This window comes from Pollicipes pollicipes, unplaced genomic scaffold (assembly GCF_011947565.3).
Source record: "Pollicipes pollicipes isolate AB1234 unplaced genomic scaffold, Ppol_2.1 Scaffold_3447;HRSCAF=4054_pilon_pilon_pilon, whole genome shotgun sequence".
Lineage (NCBI taxonomy): Eukaryota > Metazoa > Arthropoda > Thecostraca > Pollicipedomorpha > Pollicipedidae > Pollicipes > Pollicipes pollicipes.
Genome location: NW_023596297.1, coordinates 1,345,345 through 1,369,254, shown reverse-complemented (window position 1 = coordinate 1,369,254; position 23,910 = coordinate 1,345,345). Strand labels below are relative to the sequence as shown.

Sequence of the window (23,910 nt, the reverse complement as noted above, 5' to 3'; positions counted from 1 at the left end):
AACCAAGGCATAGTCAAATGAATTGTGAACACTCAGTGTCAGCATTTCAACACTGTTTTCCATTGTTAGATCCCACTAATCGTATCATGTGTGCAGTTACATCAATCGTTTTGTTGTGTGAACGTTCTCTTTTAAGACAGTAGCAACAGCCTTATTCCTCTGAGAAAACCAGGGGAATGAAGATATAGATGAGTTGATATTTCGGCAACATGCCTTATCTGAACAATAGCATAAGTGCTTCTGCTCTTGTTTCGATAAACGCACGTTCCCGAAATATCAAACCATCTATATCTCTATTTTCTTTCTTTTTTCTCCGAGGAATAAGGCTTGTTGCTACTGACTTATTTATGTGAATAACGTTCCTCGCTAATGCACTGAACAACCTATGGTTCTCTATTGATGAGCGCACGTGTTCTCTAAAGCAACGCGTCATTTCCTTGCGTCGTAGATATACCCCCGTAGGTGTACCCCGACTGCTTAAACATGTGGGTTTAGTTTAATACGATGCACAATGCCACTCTGCCTGACACGCTCTTGGCATAGCCGTTTCCGATCGAATGGCATTGAATATCTAAAAAGATAGTACATGATATGCGTGCGCGTGCGGCTTTCTATGGTGCTTTCACTGATACAAAACTAGACGTTTCATGCACTTGTTCACCTTAGCAATGCGCAGATAGGTCTCACCTGGCCTCCACAACCTGGTCTCACTTCTTAGTGCTCACCAGGTTATGGCCGCCGCCAGACAGTTCATAAAAGCTGTTGCTTTGCATGCCTTTTCATTTCCGTGGCCTTGTTTTAGACTGAAGAATCTGGCTAAAACAGTCGCATCTACGCATTCGTATGCTTGATCAGCGCACCACACTCTACACAATCAGTTTATTCTGCCGGTGCCAAACCTCTCTCCACTCCTCTCCCCGCCATTTTTTCCCGTTAGAAGGGAATAATGGTTGAAGCATCGCCCGATTTAAATAAATTGAAAACGTTCAGTAGGTGGGTGGTTTGTGAAAAATTTCATCAAAATCAGGCGACAAATAAAGCCACTCGTTGGCATAGTTCAACAATTTTCATTCCGGTCAGCCCCTTCAGCCCGACCTGAGTGAAAGTCACCTCTGGTCCCTCGCCAGTCTCCTACTTGCCCCAGGGGTCGATGCGTCCTTGAACCAGATCAGCCTGTTCAATCAGCTGGCGCACGGCTAATGGGAGGGGCTCTTGTTGCGGAGTCACACCCCATCCAGTTAAGGCTCTGTTCAGGCTAGGTCGCAGAGTTACGCGGTGTGTACATCACTGTTACAGTTCTCTTTCGTTTTCGACGTGAATATGAGCGGGCTCTGCTGTGGTTAACTTTTTAATTTAATGTGAGTGGACCGAAACCGTCAACCCCTATCACTAAAAATATGTAAGAGGTTAGATACCGAAGGCGCTCATCAGCTGCATCCGGTGCTAGATCCTTGAACCTTGAACCCTAGGAGCTTCAATCTTCCGCCTCGCGCCTCAGGTCGGACAAAGGGACTTACCCGATGACAAAGCGGGTAACGCTCGGGCCTTCCCCCCAGCGGCCCACTTTCGTCAAAAGTCACCGTCGGATCCCATTGGCGGCCCTCGGCGCGGCCGGCCGTCACGAGGCCGGTGATGGGCCAGGTGACGTCACTGTTGCCCCGGGGAGGGCCTCAGGGCGGGCGGCCGGCCGGCCGGCCTGTGCGGCCCGGTGCAGTCTCAGAGTGTGTGGCGGACGGCGAGCGTGAGGACCCGCGGAGTGCCGTGTGCGGGATCTGTGGGGCAGAAGTCGGCCGAGGATATCTGAGGGGTGGCTGTGGCCGTCAGTGCCCACACGCGCTATGGGTGTGGATAATCCCAAGGTGAGCCTCAATCTACCGTGATGAAAGCGGAATTTGGAGGCGCTGGGAGTGGGGTGTAGGTTGAGACAGCCAAGGATGAAAGCCTTGTAGTCCATGGGCATTGCTGTAATTGTTAACCGGACACCGTCAATAACAATGCTTTCCTCGGGTGCTGCTATTGGTCTTGGCGTGAGTGGATGTACGTATTCGTATCGGTTCTGAGTTCGTATCATAATCTTTGAGGTGCGGTCTTATGGAAGCTTCTTTTACTGCTATATTGCTTTAATTGTATGTGTTTGGGGCTTTACGACGCACTCAGCTGCTGAGGCCGGTTGACGTCGACTGTCTCTCATCCTGGTAGAAGGGTGGAATCAAAAGCGAAATCGAACTTTGTACCACTGGGTTCCCAGACACGCAGCTTAACCACTCCACTGTCGGTAGGACTCTCGACAACCCCAAGGTGACTTAACAAATTTCATAACCAAATGATCTATACCCTTATAAAATTCAAACTGATACCTCCCATTTGCATGCGTAGTAACTAAGACGACATGCCACCATAAACAAATGCGTTGCAAGAACCACAAGGGACAGGTGTATTGCACAAGCATACTGTCGGCATCAAAACATTGTCACCTCAAAGTTTCGTAACTATGATAACCTTTGATGCCAACGGATCTAACGTGCATTGTTTAGACAATGCACAAGGGGAATAATTAGGGTGATTACTAACGCGGCTGGCTAACACATACCATTGCCGATCTACCTCCTCCGTCTATATCATGTTAAGAAGTATTTGAAACTTGCTGCGGTTGTGCCTTGTTGTCTGATGGAGGGATTTTGCGAGATGTCAGGGAAAGCAAGGTGCAATTACATGTTTCTGAGATAGCCTGGTTTTCAACAGCTCAATTATATAAATCGATTGGTAGCAAGGTTGGCACCTTTATTGAATATTATCGAAGTAAATGTTCGGGAAATGATGCAAAGTTTTGTCGTTGGCAGAGTGAAATCATCCCACACACGCCAGACAGGTTTCAATATGCAATCATATTGCAGATACAAAGACGCAAGGACGGCGCAGTCTACGCGTAGCGTGGGGGCGTTGGCCAAAATGGCTGAATCTTAGGTAGCACCAATCATTTATGCTCATAGAGATATCTACTTTTCGATGCTACTCATAGCAAATAATGCATATGCACGTCTCTCGCCATTTCCCATCTCCGAAACATGAGTAGTTCGAGTGCAGAGCAGCTCCATGCGAGACATCGACGCAGCACACATCAGTATGCCCCGGACCCGTGCAATCTCGCCTCTGAAGTCGCGCACGACCGTAGCCTTGGAGACGTCATCTCCGCACAGGCCGCTAGCACCGCCGCTCGGCAGCGACGCCGTTGCAGCCGGGGCATTGTGCGACATCCGGAGGGCGCTGGCTGCCGAGCTGTGTGTTATGGCGCGGCCGCCGCCCCGCGCACCGTTTGAACAATGGCTCACCTTGGCCGAGCGGCAAATAGCAGCCGGCCGGCGCCAAATGCACAGGCGTCACGGGCCAGCACTCAGGAGGGGCTCGTTCGATGGCGACGTGCGTTTTCGATTGTTTTGTGCGGAGTTTCACACGACTGCGTGGGTCCGTGGTGGGACTCATCCGCGTGGAGGATTGTCTTCCGTGAGTGCTCACGTGGAGCACTCACTACCGTCGCTATTGAGCCGTGACATTCATGACCCAGTGTGGGGTGTCATTATTCTGGAGTCCCCAATTGAAGCGTGTTCTCCGCAAATGCCTATATGTAGATTTCTCTCTCTCTAATGTCTGGTCAGGGGTCCAACCGCAAGAGAGTCCGTGTGGAGCGCTGCTTGCTCGTGGCGCTCGCGTGGGATCTCTCGCGCGAGCGCTGTGGCGAAGTTTATCCCCGCAAGTACCCACGAAGTGACTGTTCCCCCGAAATACCAGTGTAGAGCTTTCTCAACCGTGAGTGCCCCACTATAGCGTTGTCTCCTGCGAGTACCAGTAAGTGCCGGCGTGGACAGTGTGCGCGTCTGTCAGCTTCGTCTCTCGCGAATATCGGTGCCTACCGGCATCGATGTCTGCCAGCCTTTCGCCACCGGGTCCTCGCTATCCAGGTCACAGCCCAACCGGTTCTTGCAAGGATTATTGGACTGCTGCGTCGCACCAGCTGCAAGGGCTGTTGCGAGGAACTCGCAAGTTTATTTTACATAATATGTATATTAGTGATATATATATATATATATATATATATATATATATACATCACCTGTGTGATATGATAACATTGGCAGCATATTATTTCGATAAACATACTATAAATATATTTCACATGTGAAGAAATGCGATATGTGTGTTATTTCACGATCGATAGTTGCATCTTTGCCCGTGCCTCACGCTCGTCTTTTTCTTTGGAGAGGACCACTGATTAATGCACATAATACTACTGAAAGTTATTCGTGATCGAGTTCTTTCTTATCATCCCATATTTTGCCCGTGCTCTGATGCACATATCGTGGGATGACAAAGCAGACACGGATAGGACTGTGTGTTATCAGGATCTTCGGACTGGTTCGTGTTATAAAGCAGGCCACTATAACTTATGATCTGCTGCAAATGGGAGATTGCACCTAGGTATATCACAAACTGCCTCGGATTGGACAAGCTTCTACGGTCGCAACATCATCACAAAATTTGTTACCAGGAAATCCAGATTTGTTCGTGCTGTAAAGCAGGCCACTAAAAATTCCAAGTTGCTACAAATGGGAGATCGCACCTATGTACATCACAACCTGCCTTCGATTGAACAAGCGTCTACGGCCGCAACACGTTCAACAAATGCTTTACCTTTCTTCCAACGAGCGCGTTTAAGGCCTTGTATTTGGCGTGTGTTTACTTTCGAGCTCACATTAGTCAAATGTAAGCAGAACGGATACGTGCTAACAAGGGACAGCTGGCGTGGGCCCGTGCTGGTGTGGTAGGTAGCACAGGCTGTGACGTAGCAATCTTTCGCCGCAGATCCGGGATGGTTGTGTATTCGTAGAAAAAAAGACAAAGCTGGATCGCGTTACCTGCCATACAATTTTGTAATACAACGTACTACTTATGCCAAACTAAGCACTTGTATCAGCGAGCCGGCAATGAGCCAAACTTGTGTTGATCTTTGCCTGTTTAGCAGGAATCCAGGTTAGTTCCCGAATTCGAGGTGAGCTGGATGTGGGATCGAGTCCCAAACCCGGCGTTTGGATCTGGGATCGAGTCCCGAACCCGACGTCTGCGGCCCGGTCCGGATTGGCAGTTCTGTTCCCAGGCTGCTGTAAACCCGTGATGTACCGCATAGATACCGAAATGAGGAACTATGACCGGGATGCTGAATGGCTTGGATGTTTTTAAATGAGGTTGTAACAAACCGCCTGGCGTCACTGAAATTGCAAATATATTTTTGAATATATTTTTTATTTTACTAGTCATTAATTTATTTTGTATCTATTAATGAACCTCCTATCCTATGGCCGCGGAAATGGAGAACCCCTTAAAAAAGACGGGACAGACAGGGTGCAGAGCAAATATGACGTCACGTAAATATGATATGACATATGCCGTCACTGCAGAGCAAAGCCTGACGGATATAAAACCAAAAAGAAGGTCACGAGCTGCGGCTTCATCCAGCTGCCCTTGTGTCCGATTCTTCTCATTCCTAAGTCGGTGAAGGTCGTGCCGAGATACCTCGCGGATCAAACGGGGGGGGGGGGGGGGGGAAGGGGCAGGGACGCTGTCCTTAATCCACCAATCAGACGGCAGGCTACTGTTTGGGTGCTAACTCAAGGCTCCTCGGCGCGGATTGAGACAAAAGCCAGCGTCGTCTTCCATGAAATACGCCATGTGATGTTCCACTCCCGTCACCGCTCGGAGCTCCGGCTGGGCGTTTGGATGCATTTTTTTCTACCAACCTCGTTTGCTTACTAACTTGAGTCTTCGCTGACCTGCTCAAAGCGACGCCCTGCATCACGTCTCTAGGAAGCCTGCCAAAATCCTTCCAACGTGTGCGCTGATGTAAGACAACCTTGCGTTACGACCAATGTCCATTGAACAGGAACGAAGAACAAAAGCCAACCGGTAGTTTCTAACCCATGTGCCGGTGTGAATAATTTGGGTACCTTCGCCTTGCGACATTACGGCTGACAGCTGATTATTAAATATCGTAACATAGGCAGCCGCGCATTTGAGCGCCGAAGCAGTGTGAGCATGCATGCAAAAAAGCAACCGTTTGCACACTCAGATCAGAATCTGCCGAATCTGGATATGTTGCCAAGTTGAGGTGACGGGGTCTGTGACAGGCCAAGCTGCCGCTTGGCACTGCCCATCGCTTTCGCTTTCCCAGATTATGAAACGCGACGCTTAAGCGCTGAAGCCGTCGTAACAAGGCGTACAAGGTAACAAAGGGAAGGCGTGTTGACGCGGATTAAGGGCAATGGGTTTTCTGGGTCCTCGCTGGATATTTTTTTGGCTTCGGAATTCATCCCGAGCGCTTCCTAGAATGGTGCAGAAGGGAGCTGCGTCTCAGGCTGCGTTTCTGCAGCGTATTTTTCTGGAATTTTCTGCGAAATTTTTGAATTAGAACGTGGCACCATGGGATTCTGAGGAATGTAAGGTGAAGCAGTAGTACCCCCTGATGCATGGAAGGCTCATAACTGCCAGCATGACATCTCTGAGCTCGTAATACAGACATGTTACTTCAAATGATCGACATCATAACAAACTGGCGGAATAACTGGCAAAGGAACACAAAACCTAATAACATAAATGCGTACCATGAATGCCAAGTGAAATTACCGTGTGTCATGCTAAATACTTAATTCACGTTGAAATGATACTTTACACGGGAAAGAGGGAACACGGAGCGGGTAACGGGAAATCGAGAAACACGGAACTTGTGTCAGGTATTATGAAGCGAATCTGCCACGTGTATAGAAGGCATGTTTAAAATTGCCACCCCTCACCTGCGATCCCTGAGCGGAAAGGAGTATAATGTTCCTTAAACTGCCTTGCGGTCAGGTGCTCTAGACCTGACTTTGGCCTAATTTTAACCTGGCGGCGTGCGAACCTAGGTTGAACTCTAGGGTCTACTAACGTCTACTCGAGTTGAACAACAGGCGTATGGCATCACACCCAGGCCGGCCTATCCCACCAGCTACGTCTCCAGCAGAGCGTGAGCCATCACCACGGCTACCGACGCCTCTCACGTGTCGCCAGCTGAGCGTGAAGGCCCCGAGACCCGAGAGAGTCGCCGCCCGCGCGCGCCCTATCGGTGGCGCTCAGCGCCGCTCACGCTAAGCCGCTCCCGAGCGGGCCGCTCTCCGACGGCGGTGGGGCTTTCCCAGCGGCCGGATCAGCCGCCGGTGCCGGTCTCGCGGTGACCCTGCCGGCGCTGCGGTGCGCACGGCAGGGGCGCGGCCAGGACGGGTTTTTTGGGGCGGCGCCGGCGCCAGGGCGGCGTGGGGCGGACGCGCCCTGAGGTTGGATCCGGGAGTGGCGCGGTGACTAAGGCAAAGTCCTCGGATGAGGCAAGCGACTCATCGTAAGCTTGAGGTGCGAGGAAGCGTGAGTCACGCGCTCAACAACCTCATCACAGTCGTTAAAGGATGGTCCCACCACCGCGGCCTGTTCCAAAAACCCGGTGAATTGATCGTCTGGGGACAATAATAACTGGTAATACCATCCACATGCACACCGATATCTTTCAAAGCCAGCTCGCTTTTCCTCTGTAAAGCTTGGCTTGGTCACAACTGTATTAAGGTGTAGGGACGAGTGGCCAAGATCACACCAACAGCACTAACACTGCAGAGCGATGGCGGCTTTTAGCAGCTCTAAGGTGTTTGTAAGCAGCCCTTCCTATTTTCAGTAGACCTTAAAGATCACTCAGATGCATTTTCGCAATCCGTTAGTGCTTATATGATCTCTCCAAAAGTCGTACGGCCGGGCCTGCGGCTCTTACGCCAACGCGTGTCCAAGTTCGTCACGGTAAACCGTTGTGACCTTTGCCGATCACCTTCATGGGTCGTTTATTTCAGCACAGAAAGTTCATAAACGTTCGTTGATTTCTAGGACGTAAGGCAACTGTTAGAATGACCCTGACAATTGTCGAGGACTACTTTCATCGATCAAAATTCCCTATTACAATTTACCATATTGCATACCAGCCTTAACCAATCCTAATGCTTAGGTTTTTTATGCATGCTTCAGTTGGGAACCACAGGGCTACCATAGTTATCTTAAGCTCCAGCTCCGTCATGTAAAAGAAAGACAGGACAAACACCAGGACAGGCGTACTTTTAAACCACTTTCGTGTTTCATAGTTCTAAATTAGATAACGAACTTAACAGCTTGAATCTTACCATCTGGCGAAGCGTGAGCAATTGAACTTGGACTTCAGAGGCGTGAATATCCCCGGACGGTCCGCCAGTTGTGCCAGGATATAGCGCTGGGGCCGTCCATAAATAACGTTACGCGTGAAGGGGAGGGGCGTTGGGTTTGAAGGAGCGTAACGAGGGGGTGACGTAGCAAGCGAGAGGGTGAGCTTTTGGACAGCGTAACGTTGCACTCGGACGCAGTGGAGGAACATAAGTTAAAAAAGTGTATTAAAACCTGAAAGCTGGATGACGTTGACTACTTGTCATGACAATTAACTTTTTTTGTTACATGAACAGCGCTATTTGTTTCACACCTTTAGCTCCGTTGGGGAGGGGGGTTCAAACGGACTTAACAGCACAGCCAGGGGGGGGACCGTAACCGTTGCATAAGCAGAGAGGAGAGAGGAATGAAAATGAGCAAAACGCGTAATGTACCTTATGGACGACCCCTTCAAGCACTGCACTTGGCAGGTTCTTTGGTGCAAAAGAGTTAAAACAGCTGGCAGTTAACTGCATGGAAATGACCAAACGCGGTGCCTGGCCATGTGAACCCTATGACGTCATCAAGATCTGCCTCTGGCCGGGGTCCGGTGTTGCAAGTGTCCGTGATCGGTGATAGACGAGCGGTGTATCAATGCCATTTGCAATTGTAACGAACCGCCGTGCACCACAGAGGAGAATGTGTTGAATCTCCTTACCCGACCCCTGCGCTGCAGCACAGGCCATTCTCAGTGACATTATACGCAAATGCAGCCATAAAGCCAAGGGTATTAAATCCTTAGACCACCTCACTTCGAGAGGAGCGGGTTGCAGGTATCACTTTGGTGGATACTAGGCATTCAAGATATCATAAATGATGTGCATGATCATGTTTGCAGTTCACAAGAACCAGCCCAGGCATTCGCAAATCCGCCGCGAGAATTTTAAGCCGTAGCACTCGGGCATTAATAGGATTGATTGCGCAAAAGTCTGCCTTATGAACTTTACCAGAAGCAGATCCAACGTCAAATTGATGCCAAGGCCAGAATACTACGCTCAACTTGTTGCCACCAAAGCCAAGGCGACAGTCAGCGTATTGGTACACTAGGGCCGTTGTGGCAGTTCTACAAATGAGTTCTAACTCTATACGCTGCACCGAAGACGCACACGCACGCACGCGCATACGCATACGCGCGCGTGCGCACGCGGAGCGCAGAGCTTGCCGCGGGAGCTCAGAGCGCAGAGTAGGTGTAACGTACATCGTCACGCTTACTGCGACACTGTGGAGTAAGTTTATTTAGGGCTGACAAGATCGCCACTTCATCTAACTGCGTAGAAAATAGGGCTAAGGCAGCCATGCTTGTATAAATCCTCTCAGTGACATGCACCCTCAGCCAACAGTCAACAGTCTTGGAGTCGTGGATCCCTTAGGGACGCTGACGCACATACCGGCCTGTGGTAGGTCAGTTCACTGGGCCATCAGGCCGCATATGACCCGCACCAGTGCCTGTCTCGGCGCCCCATGGCTGGTGTAGGTTCTGGGTTAGGTTGCATCCTGACCCGAAGGAGCTGTAAATAACGACGAAAGCGGTGTCCCGTCTGTACTTCAGCTCCGGTCGACTCAGCTCTGTCGTTTGCACTTAAGCTCCTGTCGACAGACCGTGAAGCTCGCCCACATCACTTATGTAATGCTGATGCTGCTACGGCGCACTTGCCTTCCACATGTCCCGTGCTTGAAACAAAACTGGCAGAAGTAAGTAGAAAATGGTGGGCAAAAAACGTTTCTTGCATGGGGACACCTCACATTTTTCAAGTTATTGTACTATCAACATTATTTCGGTGTACTCTTACCACTCCTGTTGGTGGATTGTAAGTCAAGCGCACCTTGAGCCCGACATACACCTGCTGGCTGCTGCAATAAGCCACCTCACTGGCGCGGGTGCATTCGTCTGACATGATGCCATCTTTCTTTATTTCATGAGGCTGCATGCCCACGAATGGTAATCGAAAGAACCTGTCCACTTATTTCTGCTGTGTCTCGTTCAGTTTGCACGCATCGAAGGATATGAATCGACGTATTCACTACATCTATATCAACCGGCGTTAGCGCAGGGTGAGCATGTCACGTGGCCCCAGGAAGTCGTAGAAATGTAAATAGAGCGACGTTGTCACGTTACCTGCTCCACCCCTCCCCGTCCGTCCTGCCACCGGCATTGTGACACCATCGGCGGTGCGTTTCACCGAGCGCCGCGTTCGTCCAAGGTCGGGAACGGCGACCCATTGTCACGCGGTGCCACCCGCAGTCGGACGTCTATCGGTGACAGCAGTCGTGGGTACCGATGCAGACCTGGCCCAGCGGCGTTCTCGTAATGCTGACGGGCGCTGTACGCAAGGCGCCGGTCGTGAGAAAACGCGCTAAAACTGTTCTTTTATTCGATGAAAATGAGCGCTCGTTTTCAGGGGTCTGTAATTGTCGAACGATGTGGTGGGTGTGGACGTAGCATAGTGCAAAACTGCCAGACATTTTACAATGTCAATCAATGAAAATACGTCCATTCTCTACCATCGATAGGGAAAACACAATATGGCCAGTGCCTCACTATTATACGTCAGCAAAGCACGAAACTGTCTAGTTGTCAATTTGTGACACCGTTGACGTGCTGATAAGCATTCAAGTCCTCCACAGCTGCGACGGTACGCATTTTTGCAACATTAATTAATCTCAAGGAGTCAGTATCGCCAGCACCCCCCCTCACCCCCCTCACGCCCCCCCTCACCCCCCCCCCCCCTCACCCCCCCCAACGACACTGCTGCAAAACTGCATTCCCCACATTACACCTACTACGCATTCAAGGTTGGGCACTGACCACAATGCTTGGGAGACAGAGCGGGGAGTGATATACTGCAGCCACTTTTTCCTGTAACTGTACATGAAACTGTTTCGTGGTTCAGTACCTACATCATGCAAGCCCAGGAGGCTCCACCATCACGCAAAACTCGCATATAAGTCCCAGAACTTCCCATTCGAACGCCCGATAGAAGCTGCCAGCCGACTGCTGACGGGAGAGAGCCGCGAGGCCCACATCGCGCTTTCCTCCTGCCATCCGGACGGAGCAAACAATGACGTCACAGACGAGGAAAGCCGCGCGAACCGCCGGCAGGGGCGGCGCCAGCGGAGCCACCCCCACCCGGCGCCGCTGGGCGGCGGGCGGCCTCGCTCGATGCCTCAACCCGGCGGCCTCGCTCCGCGCGGCGGGCCGACGTGACGTGGCGCGGCGGTGCCGATCCCGGCGGGCAGCGCGGCGCGCCGGCCCGCGCGCCGCGTGACCACAAGCCGCGGGCGGGCCGGTCCGACGGCGCACCGCCGGCCGCCAGACCGGCGGCGGCAGTGGCGCGGTCAGCACCGGCCAAAGGGGTAGGCACTGGAGATGGGCTAGGCGGGTGCTCCTGTCCTAGCGAGGCTCATGCAGAGTGGCACTGGTTCTTTTTGGGCGCTATGAAGCAATACGTGTTTGAAAAAGTCGCACAGTCCCGACGGCACGAGAGGTGGCATGGGAGGGGGGTGACCTCTCACCTGCCGCGCTGGACGCGCCGTTGCACGACGCCGAGTGGCACGCTGATTACAGAGGAGCCGTGACCGCTGGCGACATGGATGCGGCAGGTGGCGCCCGAGGAGTCGGCAACGGCTCACGTTCGCGCGCGAGGAGAGCGGAGAAACGCGCGGCGCGGGTGAACCCTTAGGCCAAGGCTGAAAGCGGTCGGCTGCGGCCGCGCGTTCAGCTCGCAGCCGCCGACCTTTTTGGAGACGTGTTTGCAGGAGTTCTTTATGCCTCTGTTGGGTCATGTTTGATGTTGGGGCGACGCTGACAGTTGACTCTTGATCAAATGGAGGATGACTCAGCGGCTGTACAGACTCTTCCTTCGACGATAGACCACCGCGATGACTGTGCACTAAGTGTCCGGTAGAGCTGGCTGACTTTTTGCCGAAGCCCCGACACCATCGCGTTGTATTGCACGGAATGTTTCATGTGAAATGTCCGTGTGAAACTCCCAGCCTTTAAAAACACGTGGTGCAACGCCGCAGTAGGTCACGTACACACGTCCATTACAACACAATGCCCCAGACGTTCAAATGCACACGCCCATTACAGCGCAGGTGGTCAAGGAGGGATACACCGTGCGACACAAACACGACGTGCGCAGAGCAGGGGCTGGCTTATATGAACACTACGCGGTGAAGTCCTCGATGCTTGCCATTTGTATTCTGGTCTGGTGTTATTTTGATCTCCAGTGATCTCACGGTAAACGTGAACGTGGTGTCAGATTGGGTACATATATGAACTTTTAAGCTAATTTGGCTTCGTGATTGCACTACATAATTGATATAACCGGCACCATTCGTTGAAAGGTACTCACATTGTAAATAGGCGTCAGCCTCGTAAATGGGACGGTATTGGTAGCAATAATGTTGTGGTTTAGCTGCCCGTCTGGGAAACCAGAGCTACGGGCTTCGATTCGGCGCGCTGCTCGCCCCTCCTGCCAGGGTGAGCGGCAGGCGACGCTATGTAGCCTCAGCGGATCAGAGCGTCGTAAAGTTCCTGATGACACACGCAACTAGGTGTGTGCCTGCCAACGCTGTTGGCTGCAGTCCACTGCAGCAGTGTGGAGGGTGTCAGCCCGTCCCTCGTGGATCTGTGTGAAGGGTGTCAGCCGCGCCCCCAGTGGATCTGTGTAGTTTAATGTACCTTTGATGTGTCCACAAATCTTGGAAGCCGCCCGTTGCGGTAAAAAAGATGTATGTTGATAAGAGATGGTGTGCAGGCGATATGAACATGCAATGGGGTGCGAAAAATAAACGTGGGATGCACAGGGTGGGGGGAGGGGGATGTACAACTAAAAGCTCGAAGGTCAAGGGACCCAAGCTTGGCTTGTTGATAGGAATTGGCGAGGACGCGATTCTAGGATAAGGATAGAACACACGATTGACTGATGGATTAAAGCTTACATAAATCTTACGATACGTAAGATTTGACACACTCGTGCCTGTTGCTTTAATCGGAAAGGATACTCCTATGTCTTGGAGCACAATATACACACGTCCTCCGGATTTGAGAGCCCCATTCGACCTGCAATAAATCTTCACGCGGCTAACTCCCCTACACTTGCGCAGATCCATTCGGCCATTGTCAAAAAAAAAACACGAGTACGACTGCTTCCACAAATTTCGTGCAGGTCGCGATGTCCACTCTTTCGCAATCCGCCCCGTAATGGCGGAGTGCGTTGGAGCGCCGTGACTGCCCTTCCCAGCGCCGTGACCTGGTGCCTCCACGCGCAGATCTCGGGTCGGCCCATCCCCGACTCTTCCGTGGAGAACCTGTTCGAGGGCGACGAGAACCCGGAGAGAGGCAACTGGACCGGCAAGCTAGACTTCCTTCTCTCCTGCCTCGGCTATGCTGTCGGTAAGTGGCGCCCTGGGTGTGCCATATATGTCCAGTGTCCGCAATGTCCCATCGGTGAGGTAAAAGTCTGACCGGTGGTGCTGGATAGGTCTTATCTACCGTATTTTCCGAAGGTCGTGACCAGCTTCGATAAGGTTATTAGCTAAGATCTCGCATATCGTAGATCATACGCCGTGCCTCGGATTTGCCGCCGGACAGGGTCAGGTTGAACATCCTGATAACGTTGAGATGTAGTGGTTTTCGTTGTTCCTGCATGGCATGAGTCAATGGAATTGCTGCATGCCAGGCAAGCTGATATTTTTACCTCGCTCCCTGCCGCATCACTCACCTCTGACGTTTGTTCGGCAGGTCTTGGAAACGTGTGGCGGTTCCCGTACCTGTGCTACCAGAATGGCGGCGGCGCCTTCCTCGTTCCATATTGCATCATGTTGTTCTGCCTGGGCATCCCCATCTTTCTACTGGAGTTAAACATCGGCCAGTTCAGTGCCATGGCGCCGATCACGCTCTTCAAACACTACGCGCCCGGCTTTAGGGGTGAGGCAACACGCTCCAGTTACACGCTGTGCACTCTTGCGGTGATATCGAAGACAGAAGCGGTAAACTTGAAACACGAATCGACCCAGCCCAAACCACCACTCTGGGACAAACAGCTGCCCTGAGCTCGCATCTTTTTTTAAATTCTGAAAATGTCTGGTGAACATTAAGAGAAAAACAAACAATGTTGGCGACCACAGCGTTTTAAGTTACGATTAACGATATGTTGCCTAGAAAGTGCATGCTTTCAGAGGATCGTTATTGGCGTCAAAATGCAACTAAGCAGCGTGGTTGACGCACCCTTCAAAACCAGTGGCATCGCTAGCATTAAATCTGAAGTACTGTTTTCTTGAGCCGATATAGTTTGTGTTTCGCATCGTGTTACGTTGTTTCTACATCTAACGATGACACTTGCAAATCAGGTTGCCCACAACGAACTCTGAAAATGCATGCATGTTACCAACACAATGTTGTTGGCAGTGGTCCTCAAAGGAGCAAAACCATGCTACCAACTCCTGCGTGATGACATTGGTACTTAGCCGGGAGTTTTCGCAGGACAATCATTCATGCATCCAGCCTTTAGAGCCCTTTCGAACTTGACGTTTTAGATGAGAATGGATTGTAACAGGCTTGGTCGTCTCGCGCAGGGCTTGGCGTGGCCATGTTCCTGGCATCAGTTGCGGTCGGCCTCTACTACAACATGATCATCGCCTGGACCATATACTACACCTACTCCAGTATGACGGCTGACCTGCCGTGGCAGTACTGCGACCACGACTTCAACACGCCAAGTGAGTTGTGGCCGGCTCGAGGTGTGCGAAAGTCACCGGACCGACGAAATGAGCCCCGCACGCGAAAGCCGCTTGCACCCGTTTTCTGACCGTCTCTAGGGTCTGGCATTGAACAACGTGACTTTCCGGTAGGAGCTGTCGCCGTCTCGGTGATGAGCTCGTGCTCACCTATGTGCTTGTGTTGCTGTCGGATCGCATATATTACAGGTCAACGGCCTTGTCGTCGCGTTTCTCCGCAGTGGTCTGGTCAAACAGGTCAGTTGCGGCGGGCGCCTGGGTCAGCGACTCACGTGACGGGGCCTATTCCATGTCGGACTGCATGATGCCACCAACTATCTAACGCCGCTCTGCCGCCAGACTGCTTCAGTAAAACGGCGTACGAGCGCTGCTCAGCGGAGAACAACGGCACCTGGTGGATCTACAACTTCGGTCGCTGCATCACCAACCAGACCGAGGCCCAGGAGCTGAATGTCACTGAAACCGTGCCCAAGGATCTGCGTGTTTCCCGTACGTCCCTGCAGGCTCCCTGCCACTTTTCTTGCTGCGTCTGTCTCTTGTTAATTGCGCAGCACGCAGGTCGGTGAGCGTAAGCACGCCCGTTCCAGATTTTCTTAAACCGAGATAATGTGCATGAAATGGTTTGCTTGGTTTGTTGCATTGTTAATCTATGTACCCTGGTGTTTACCTCCGCCAAGGCTTTGTTAATCTTTACCTTTGATAACGTAACCGAGGATCGTGGTGTTTACTAACTTTCAGTAAGGCTTTCAGTCATGGTTGCAAAGGAACTATGGCAAATCATACTTGATTATGATTCATCACGCGTGCGGCAAACCTCAGGCACGGCAAACGACTGCTAGTCATTGGGACTTCCAGCCCCAATGCATCGTATATCCTCGCCTTCAGCGCAATTAACGGTGCGAGTTGTAAACGAATATACTGCATTGTTTTAATATTGCATCCGATATTCACATTCTTTTACTGAAGTTTGGTCCCATTCCGACCACTGAACCTCGAATGTTTTCCAGAATTATCGGCATCGACCCGTTGCATTTCTGCACATTTCAAAATGCAACGTGAACCACACATACCACCATTACCATTTTACAGCATGATGTGAGCCATCCAATCCTCTCGAAACAATGTGGCCTGGCCAGTGTGTGTTCAAGATTTCATCAGATTTCTCTTTTTTAAATCTGACGACCCAGTCCACTCCATTCTGTGCATAAAACCTAAATCCACGACTTTATCCACTTCGTTAAAGGCTCTAATCGCGGTACAAGACATGCTGCTAAATTTGTTCCGTCTTACGTGTTGGCAGTACATCACAGCTCCTTCTGTCTCTCTGTCTCTCTGTCTCTGTGCCTCTCTGTCTCTCTGTCTCTGTGCCCCTCTGTCTCTCTGTCTCTCTGTCTTTCTATTTATCTTTCTCCTTGTCTCTCTGCCTCTCTGCCTCTCTTCCTCTCTATGTCTGTCTCTGTCACTCGCGGATCACGATCCGGAGAAAGTCATGAGTCATTGGGCGTATGGTAGTGGTCAGAGCGATCCGCCGTACCGGGCTGTTCAAAGACGCGTACCACATCCCCTCCCCACTGCTCCACGGAGGGTCACTGAGTTACTGACCACGTGTCGACGTGCCCTCAGCGTCCGAGGAGTTCCTCGAGCGGCACGTGCTTAACCTGAGTGACGGCATCGATGAGGTGGGCGGCATCCAGTGGGGCCTGTTCATCTCCCTCCTCATTGCCTGGGTGGTAGTCGGCGCTGCACTCATCAAGGGCGTCAAGTCATCCGGAAAGGTAAGGAACAGGGTCATCAACACAGCGCCCGTCGACCGCCCGGCCCTACTTGCTGACTTACCCACGATTGGCTGCTTACAAGACGCGGCATGGGTCAAGAGATAGTTTGTCTGAACGGTTTTCGTCGCATTCATGCCAGCCGGCGATCGTTGTGCAAGAGACTGTCATGCTGGCCAACTGGCAGGCAACTGAGATGCAGGCAACTGAGGTGCACGTCTCCAAAAACGGCGGACGCCACGGGCCTCCGTCTTGACTGTCCTAGCTGACTGCAGCCTCTAGACTACCGTCCACCTCGGTGTGGCCCATCCCCCTCAAATGATGAGTACTCGCTGGTAGACCTGCCACGATGCCTGCTCGCTGCCGCTGCTGGTCACAGCTACCAATCTGCCGCAGGTGGTCTACTTCACTGCCCTCTTTCCGTACGTCGTGCTCATCATTCTACTGGTGCGGGGCGCCACGCTGCCCGGCGCATACGACGGCATCTACTTCTACATGGTGCCTGAATTCGACAAACTGTCGGACATCAAAATCTGGGAGTCGGCTGCCGTGCAGATCTTCTACTCGCTGAGCATCGCCAGCGGCGGCCTCATCACCCTCGCCAGCTACAACAAATTCCACAATAACGTCCTCAGGTGGGTGCCGGGCAGTAGCGGATTGGGGGAGGGATGAAAGGGAAGGGGAGAGGATGGAAGAGGAAAGGAAAGGAGAGGAGAGGAGACCAGAGGAGAGCAGGTAGGTGTGGCGCGTGTCCTTCCGCCATGCAGCCGACCTTTTCAGAGTAGGCAAAACATCGTCATCCATCCCAATGGTAGTTTCCTCACTACCATAAGATGATTTTGCACAAGTAAGCAGGAGCATGTCTTATGACAGCTAGGGAAACTGGTATTGTGTTTGGCGGTGACCCAACATTGTGTTTGCCAGATAATTTTAGAACCCGCTGACGTAATCACCTCGCTATGTGAAACCGTTTAAGAATTTTTGAGCAAAATGGTTGCCACTAATATTGGATTTTATCTCGCTGTATCACAGACACTTAGAGGGTCGCAACTCAAAGCTAAAGGTAGCTCAAATATCTTTGCGGAAAGCGGATTCATAGATCTATTTAGATTAGCTTGCCAAATTGACTGTGCAACGAAGAAAGCTTAAAAGAATAATCTGTGTGTCGTAAACTAAGTGCATTTGCCCTGGCTTAGAGGGACACCAATGGGACAATTGCTGGATCGCGGATAACCCAGCAAAGTTTCCTATGTTGCCCAGCCCGCTCACAGACTCGTTCTTCTTCCCAGAGATACCTTGATCGTATGCTTCGGTAACTGCTGCACCTCCGTGTTCGCCGGCTTCGCCATCTTCTCCGTGCTCGGCTTCATGGCTCACGAGCTGAACCTGCCTGTGTCGGAAGTGGTCAACAGTGGCTCGGGTGAGTGGCACCAACCGAGCGGGGCTTCAGAGATGGCTAGGAGCAGTGCAGCTGCCATACTATAACTAGAGGATCGCATCAAAATCTTTTGCAGCGGAAACGCGCCCCTTGATCCCGCCACTCCCCCGGCTGCACGCGTCAGGTTGGCCCTGCTTCGCCAGTCACCAGCAGATCTGTCTCCGCTAGTCGGTCGACACTGCGACAGGCCGCACGGGCAAGCTGATCACGCTTGCAGTCAGCAGCAGATCTGTCTCTATTAGTCGGTCGACACTGCGATAAGCCGCACGGGCTAGTTTAATCACGCTTACAGTCACCAGCAGCCCTTGTTCGATAGTCGGCAAAACACGCGCTCGGTTATCGTACCCAGTTTATCGCACAGTAAGCCCAGCAGCATACTGCGACCCCACGGAACCCACATCCATTTGATGTGCAGTAATACTCGCGCCGGCCCACTGCTCCTGCTCCCAGATCAGAATCGGATACACAGACCACACACGGTGAAGCAGTCCAGAGAGTGCTTTCCGCATCCGAGCGATGCACTGTATATCGACTTAATTTTAATGTGCTTCATTCAGGCAGAGCACAGATGACTACAAATTCCTTTCCATTGAGTGGAGATTCTCGGTTCGCTGGCATCTGTCGCAAACAATTATGACTTGGGTTCCGCTAGATGAGGGTTGATTAGTACCTATCTCTCGTCTGAAACGCAGACAGCGACCGGAGCCTTATGTGGACCGGTGTGTAAATCCACAATCCATCATCCTTTCTTTGTGCTAACCTGCTGTACATCCATCTCCTCTGACACGACATCTCTCCGCACTGCTGCAGTCGATTTTTTACCACAGGAATATACAGCTTGGCAAAGACAAAAAAGGACGAATTCCAACCCGTTGTATAGAACGCTTCAACGTGTGGGCAAAGTTCAATGGAACCTTTACTGCCTACCGTACACTTAAGCCTCGTTTTCTTTTCATACTCATTGCAGTTGGCACTCTCTTAAAGCCCAATTATCAACTAACACGTCATTTCAGACACCAGCTAAAAGACAAGCCACGAACTAGTGTATCAGGCTGTGACCGAACGAACGTCCCCGCTGTGTGCAGTGTGGTACAATCACGCCCGAGCTGACCTGTTGAGGGTGGCTGGCCAGGCTCGCCGGGCCGCCTTACAAGTCCCTCTCACATGGTCGTCTGGTCGGACAGGCCTGGCGTTCGTGGCGTACCCGGACCTGGTGACACGCCTGCCCGTCTCGACGCTGTGGGCGCTGCTCTTCTTCCTCATGCTCTTCACGCTCGGCTTGGACTCGCAGTTCGCCATCATCGAGAACATCATCACCTGCATCCTGGACGAGTTCCCCAGGCTGCGTCCCAAGAAGCCGCTCGTTGTCATAACCGTCTGTCTCGTGCTCTTCCTGATGGGCATACCCCTCACCACACAGGTCAGTCGTGTTTCGATGTTGTGGTGTTGTGTTGTGTTGTGCTGTGTTGTGTCAGGGCGGCAACAGGCGGTGGGCCGGCACGGGACCGCCGTGTGCCGCGTTGTGTCAGTAACGCGGAGACAGTAGTGTGACCTGTGGCGACGATGCATCACAGGAAGCTCACCATGACGCCGTTGTGACATCTAAGTCTGTTGGTAGGGTGCCTCGGTGTCCATGCGGAAAAACAGACGCTGGCCGAAACGACCAAGGTCTGGTTGCTCATATGCACTTTTTTTGGCTAACTTTGAAATGATCTTGTCACGGGGCCTGATACGATACTCTAATGAGCTATGCGATTGCTGATATGGGTGAATGTTAAAAGACTGGTGATACATGCTTCCTTTCCGAGAACGATAAATACAAACCAACCCTTTCACAGCCACAGTTGCAGACAGTCATGTACAGAAGTAACACATGCAGACGCATGCCCTCCCATACAGAAAAAGGCTGTACCTAAGAAGGACATCGTCAACCATAGGCGCTTGTTTTCCTCACTTTTGAAAGGTCGCGAACAAAATCGAGCCAATAGCATTCTGTGACGAGCATCAGCAGCCGGGCCCGGTATCTAGTACCGGTTCTCGAAGTTCCGGTACCTGTTTTTCGTGGCACTTCACTAGACACAAGAACTGCCCCCCCCCCCGCCCTGCTGAGCGAGGGCAGATTGGACAACGCCTGTGTAGATGAACCGGTCCCGACTGCAGCGCGTCTTTCCACAGTGCGGTCGCTACGTCATCGACCTCCTGGACAACTACGCCGCTGGCCTGCCCTACCTCTTCATCGGCCTGATGGAGCTGTTGGCCATGTACTGGGTGTACGGTGTGGGCAACTTCTACCGCGACCTGATGACGATCCAGGGTTTCAGTCCCGGATTGCGGCTTAAGTCGCATATCACCGTCATCTACGGCACCATTGCGCCCCTGCTGCTTGCGGTAAGTATCCCGACCTCCCGTCTGAGAGCGACGCCCATGTGACGTCTCGCCGACGGCTCTGTTGTGGACTAATGCGACGGCTCTTTTTCCTCGACGAACCTAGAGCCACTTCTGAGGGCGGCACAGTTACTTCCGGCTTAAGGTCAGGCAATGATTGCGTGAATCCGGCCCATGCTGTCCGGTGCAAGGCAAGGGAACATTTTGAAAAAAACAACATTTTGGGCAAAGAAAAAGTAAACAAAGCAAAATTAAAGCAGCAAATTTTGAAGTTACGTGACGTTAATCTGGCTCGTTTTTTGCCACGGAAATCATAGTCACTGCCGGCGCTGGGTCGCCACCATTCATTAATGAAAGTTTGCACCTAACCATAGATTAGATAGCAGTTATATTCAAGCGCACGTGATATTGTCAATATTACTTAAAAGTATCTTGTATGCAGCCTGCTTTCATTACTTGCATTTGCAGTACATTCTCAACAGTATTTGTTTATTAAAGTCCCTATCGAAAGGCCCCTTTCCACATATTGCTCGTTCAACTGCAGAGTGATATTTCTCCTTAGACATCTTTTATACGACGTGACTAGTGCACCTGACCCGAGTTTGGTAGGTGAGGACTGCTGTCTCTTCCTCCCGGAGCTCATTCCACAATGCACGCCCGATGTGCTACAGCAATAGTTCTAGGGGATTGGAGCGCGTGACTGCTGACGTCATTTTGACATGTCGTTTGACATTTGGCAAGTCGTTTGTATTTAAACTCCATCCCTTTGGATCACTTCGCTCCCAGCGGGGTGATGTGAGTCAGTCAGGGAGTCATCCCTTTTGAAAGCCTGCGTGAGGCACGTCGTCCAACACTTTATCGAATGTCAGTAAATGTAGTTATGCTATATACATTCAGAAACCATACCATATATAATATATTGAGTTGGGAAAGATAAGTCCTGCTCCCTATAACCTTAATTGTCGTGTAGATGTGAGGTATGACATACGAAGGCGTAAGTGACATGTGATATTGTTTTCCATAGCAGGATCACACTATAATTTATCACATGTTTGCAATGCATGTCACAAAGCTAATTAAAATGCCATTGACTTGTCTGAAGTGAATATTTCCATCCAATTTTGGAGAAATACAACCATCAAAATTATGCTTTTAACGGTTGATTGTTTTTTACAAGATTCACGAGATGTCGCACACAATGATACCAATCACCGGCACAAATCACGTGAGCATATCCAACAACGTTGTTTCTATAGCGCACTCAGCACTCCGTCACAGTGCTAATTATGACCCTTCTGCCCATCAGCACAGACCACTTGGCACTTTTCGACGACCTGGATCCCACGTGCGAACCTCGAGCCCACGTGCCGCTACGTGCGGTCAGAGCCGCAGCCTTGATCCGTCCTTGTGCGTTCGCAGGGGATCATCGCGTTCAGCGTGGAAGGCGCCAAGCCCCTAGTGTCGGGGGACTATACGTACCCAGTTTGGGCAAACATGGTAGGCTGGGCCATCGCCATTTTCATCATGGCCATGGTGCCCCTCGGCTTCCTTGTCGACGTCATCTTCTTCCAGAAAGGGGTGAGTGCCGAGTGGATCATGCGTTGCATGTGTTCATATTGACGCTGAGTGTGAGCCATACGAGATATGTTTGGGTGCCGTGTGTGTCTGATCCAGGTGGTGAACTGAGAGCCTGAGTGCGTGTGCGTGTGCGTGTGCGTGTGCGTGTGCGTGTGCGTGAGCATGTGTGTGTACGTGTGCATGTGTGTGAGCGTGTACACGTGCGCGTGTGTGTGCAGGTGCGTACTAGTCCTGGCATGGCGGTGACGCGCAACGACCCGCTTTACAGCTGAGGTACAGCAAGAACACCCCATGCGTGATGCTATTATCGCAGACCATACCAGCGTGTTTCGGACGAAAGTTGGCGATGCGGGTAACGTTTTGGAAGAAAACTAGGCCTCCGGTAACAGCGAAACGTGCACGGTGACCGCCAAATGGCTGTCTCGACGCGCGCTATGTCTTACCCTCATCGCCGCACGTGCGTTCAGCTCGCCGCATGTGCGTGTGGATGCGCGTGTCCAGTGCGTCATCGGACACGGGCGGCTGACGCAGTGCCGCGCCTGCCCCACAGAATATTCTCAAGTCATTCCGGGCTACGGACGAGTGGTACAGGCACTCAGAGAACATCGCGCACCGCGAGAAGAACGCCCAGACGCGGGCCGGCTTCGACAACCTGGCCATCGACAACAACCAGTTCTACGAGTACAATAGTCGGCTGTAGCGGTCGCTGGTCAGCCTCGGAGCCGCCGGCGGAGGGCGGCGGGCACGCGCCGGCCGGCCGCCACTGTAGAGCAGTGTTTCGGATGGAGCCGGGCGGCCTAGAGCGAACAGTCGCCCGCCGCACAGGCCCGGGCCCTTCGAGGTCTACGGGAGATGTAGAAGCTGCTGAGACGACTGTATGTGTGTGTGTGTGTGTCAGTAGCGCGCCGGAAACACGCACAGTGCGAGTTGGGCTCGCGCGTGCATGGCGCGACCGGCGGAAGGCCCGTCCGTTTACATGTTTATTAATTAAATGACGGTTTGTGTGCATGTCATGAATTAGGACATAGTTGTGTGGGGCGTGAGTTGTATTTTACAGATATGCCGTACAGACAAGACTGCAGTATCGAAGTCTTCCGTCCGTTTCAGCTCCGTCCGCTGCCGTGCCATTTATACGTGCATTCATTTTCAAGCGTGTAAGATAATATGGTCTGGTTGCATGTGCACTGAGCTCGATACTAGGGCTCCTGTTTTAGACATGTTTCCACAAACTCTTGATGATTTACCCCCCTCTGTTGAGGTTTTTACTCGTCTCTGCTGATCGTTTACGCGATAACCTTTGAAATTACTACGTGTTATAGCTGAGGACGGTAGTCGAATGAGTGGTTTTAGCGGCAATTTGTACTGTGATGTTCGAATATATTACTGAAAATGCTGTAGAGCTTACTTTGCAGGCATTTCCGCGCATGCGTGATGACACCCGCAGGGTCCTGCATCAACAGCGTCTGTAAAACCGCTTATCAGATGAGAGCTTTGAAATGAAAGTGGACAGTAAGGCGAGGAGCAAGCTTCACAACAACCTGACCACAAAGGCAACATGACAAAGCAAAACAACGGCTGGACCGTACAATCGCCAGGGACCACATGAAAACGACGGCGATATTCCATGAGCACTGCGGCACGCGATGACGTGATGAACATTAGAAGTCGGCGCACTGTAGTCATGTCAATTAGTTAAAAGCAACAAAA

The 23,910-nt window shown here is 51.7% G+C and overlaps 1 protein-coding gene across 1 annotated transcript; it reads left to right on the top strand.

The window, feature by feature from the left end:
• Positions 1-1,725: 1,725 nt before the first annotated feature.
• LOC119091338 (sodium- and chloride-dependent glycine transporter 2) lies at positions 1,726-23,600 on the top strand. The gene is made up of 12 exons (XM_037214066.1): positions 1,726-1,859; positions 13,564-13,687; positions 14,036-14,221; positions 14,869-15,012; positions 15,370-15,519; positions 16,654-16,805; positions 17,199-17,437; positions 18,092-18,222; positions 19,425-19,660; positions 20,416-20,628; positions 22,045-22,203; positions 22,754-23,600. The coding sequence occupies exons 1-12, from the start codon at positions 1,839-1,841 to the stop codon at positions 22,901-22,903; spliced, it is 1,905 nt and encodes a 634-aa protein (XP_037069961.1). The 5' UTR covers positions 1,726-1,838; the 3' UTR covers positions 22,904-23,600.
• Positions 23,601-23,910: the final 310 nt, after the last annotated feature.

Bases quoted from the DNA above. Each gene is read 5' to 3' on its own strand.
- LOC119091338 (XM_037214066.1), top strand. From the start codon at position 1,839: ATGGGTGTGGATAATCCCAAG. The intron at 14,222-14,868 runs GTGAGGCAACAC...CGTCTCGCGCAG, and splicing joins CTACGCGCCCGGCTTTAGGG to GGCTTGGCGTGGCCATGTTC. The intron at 15,013-15,369 runs GTGAGTTGTGGC...CTCTGCCGCCAG, and splicing joins CCACGACTTCAACACGCCAA to ACTGCTTCAGTAAAACGGCG.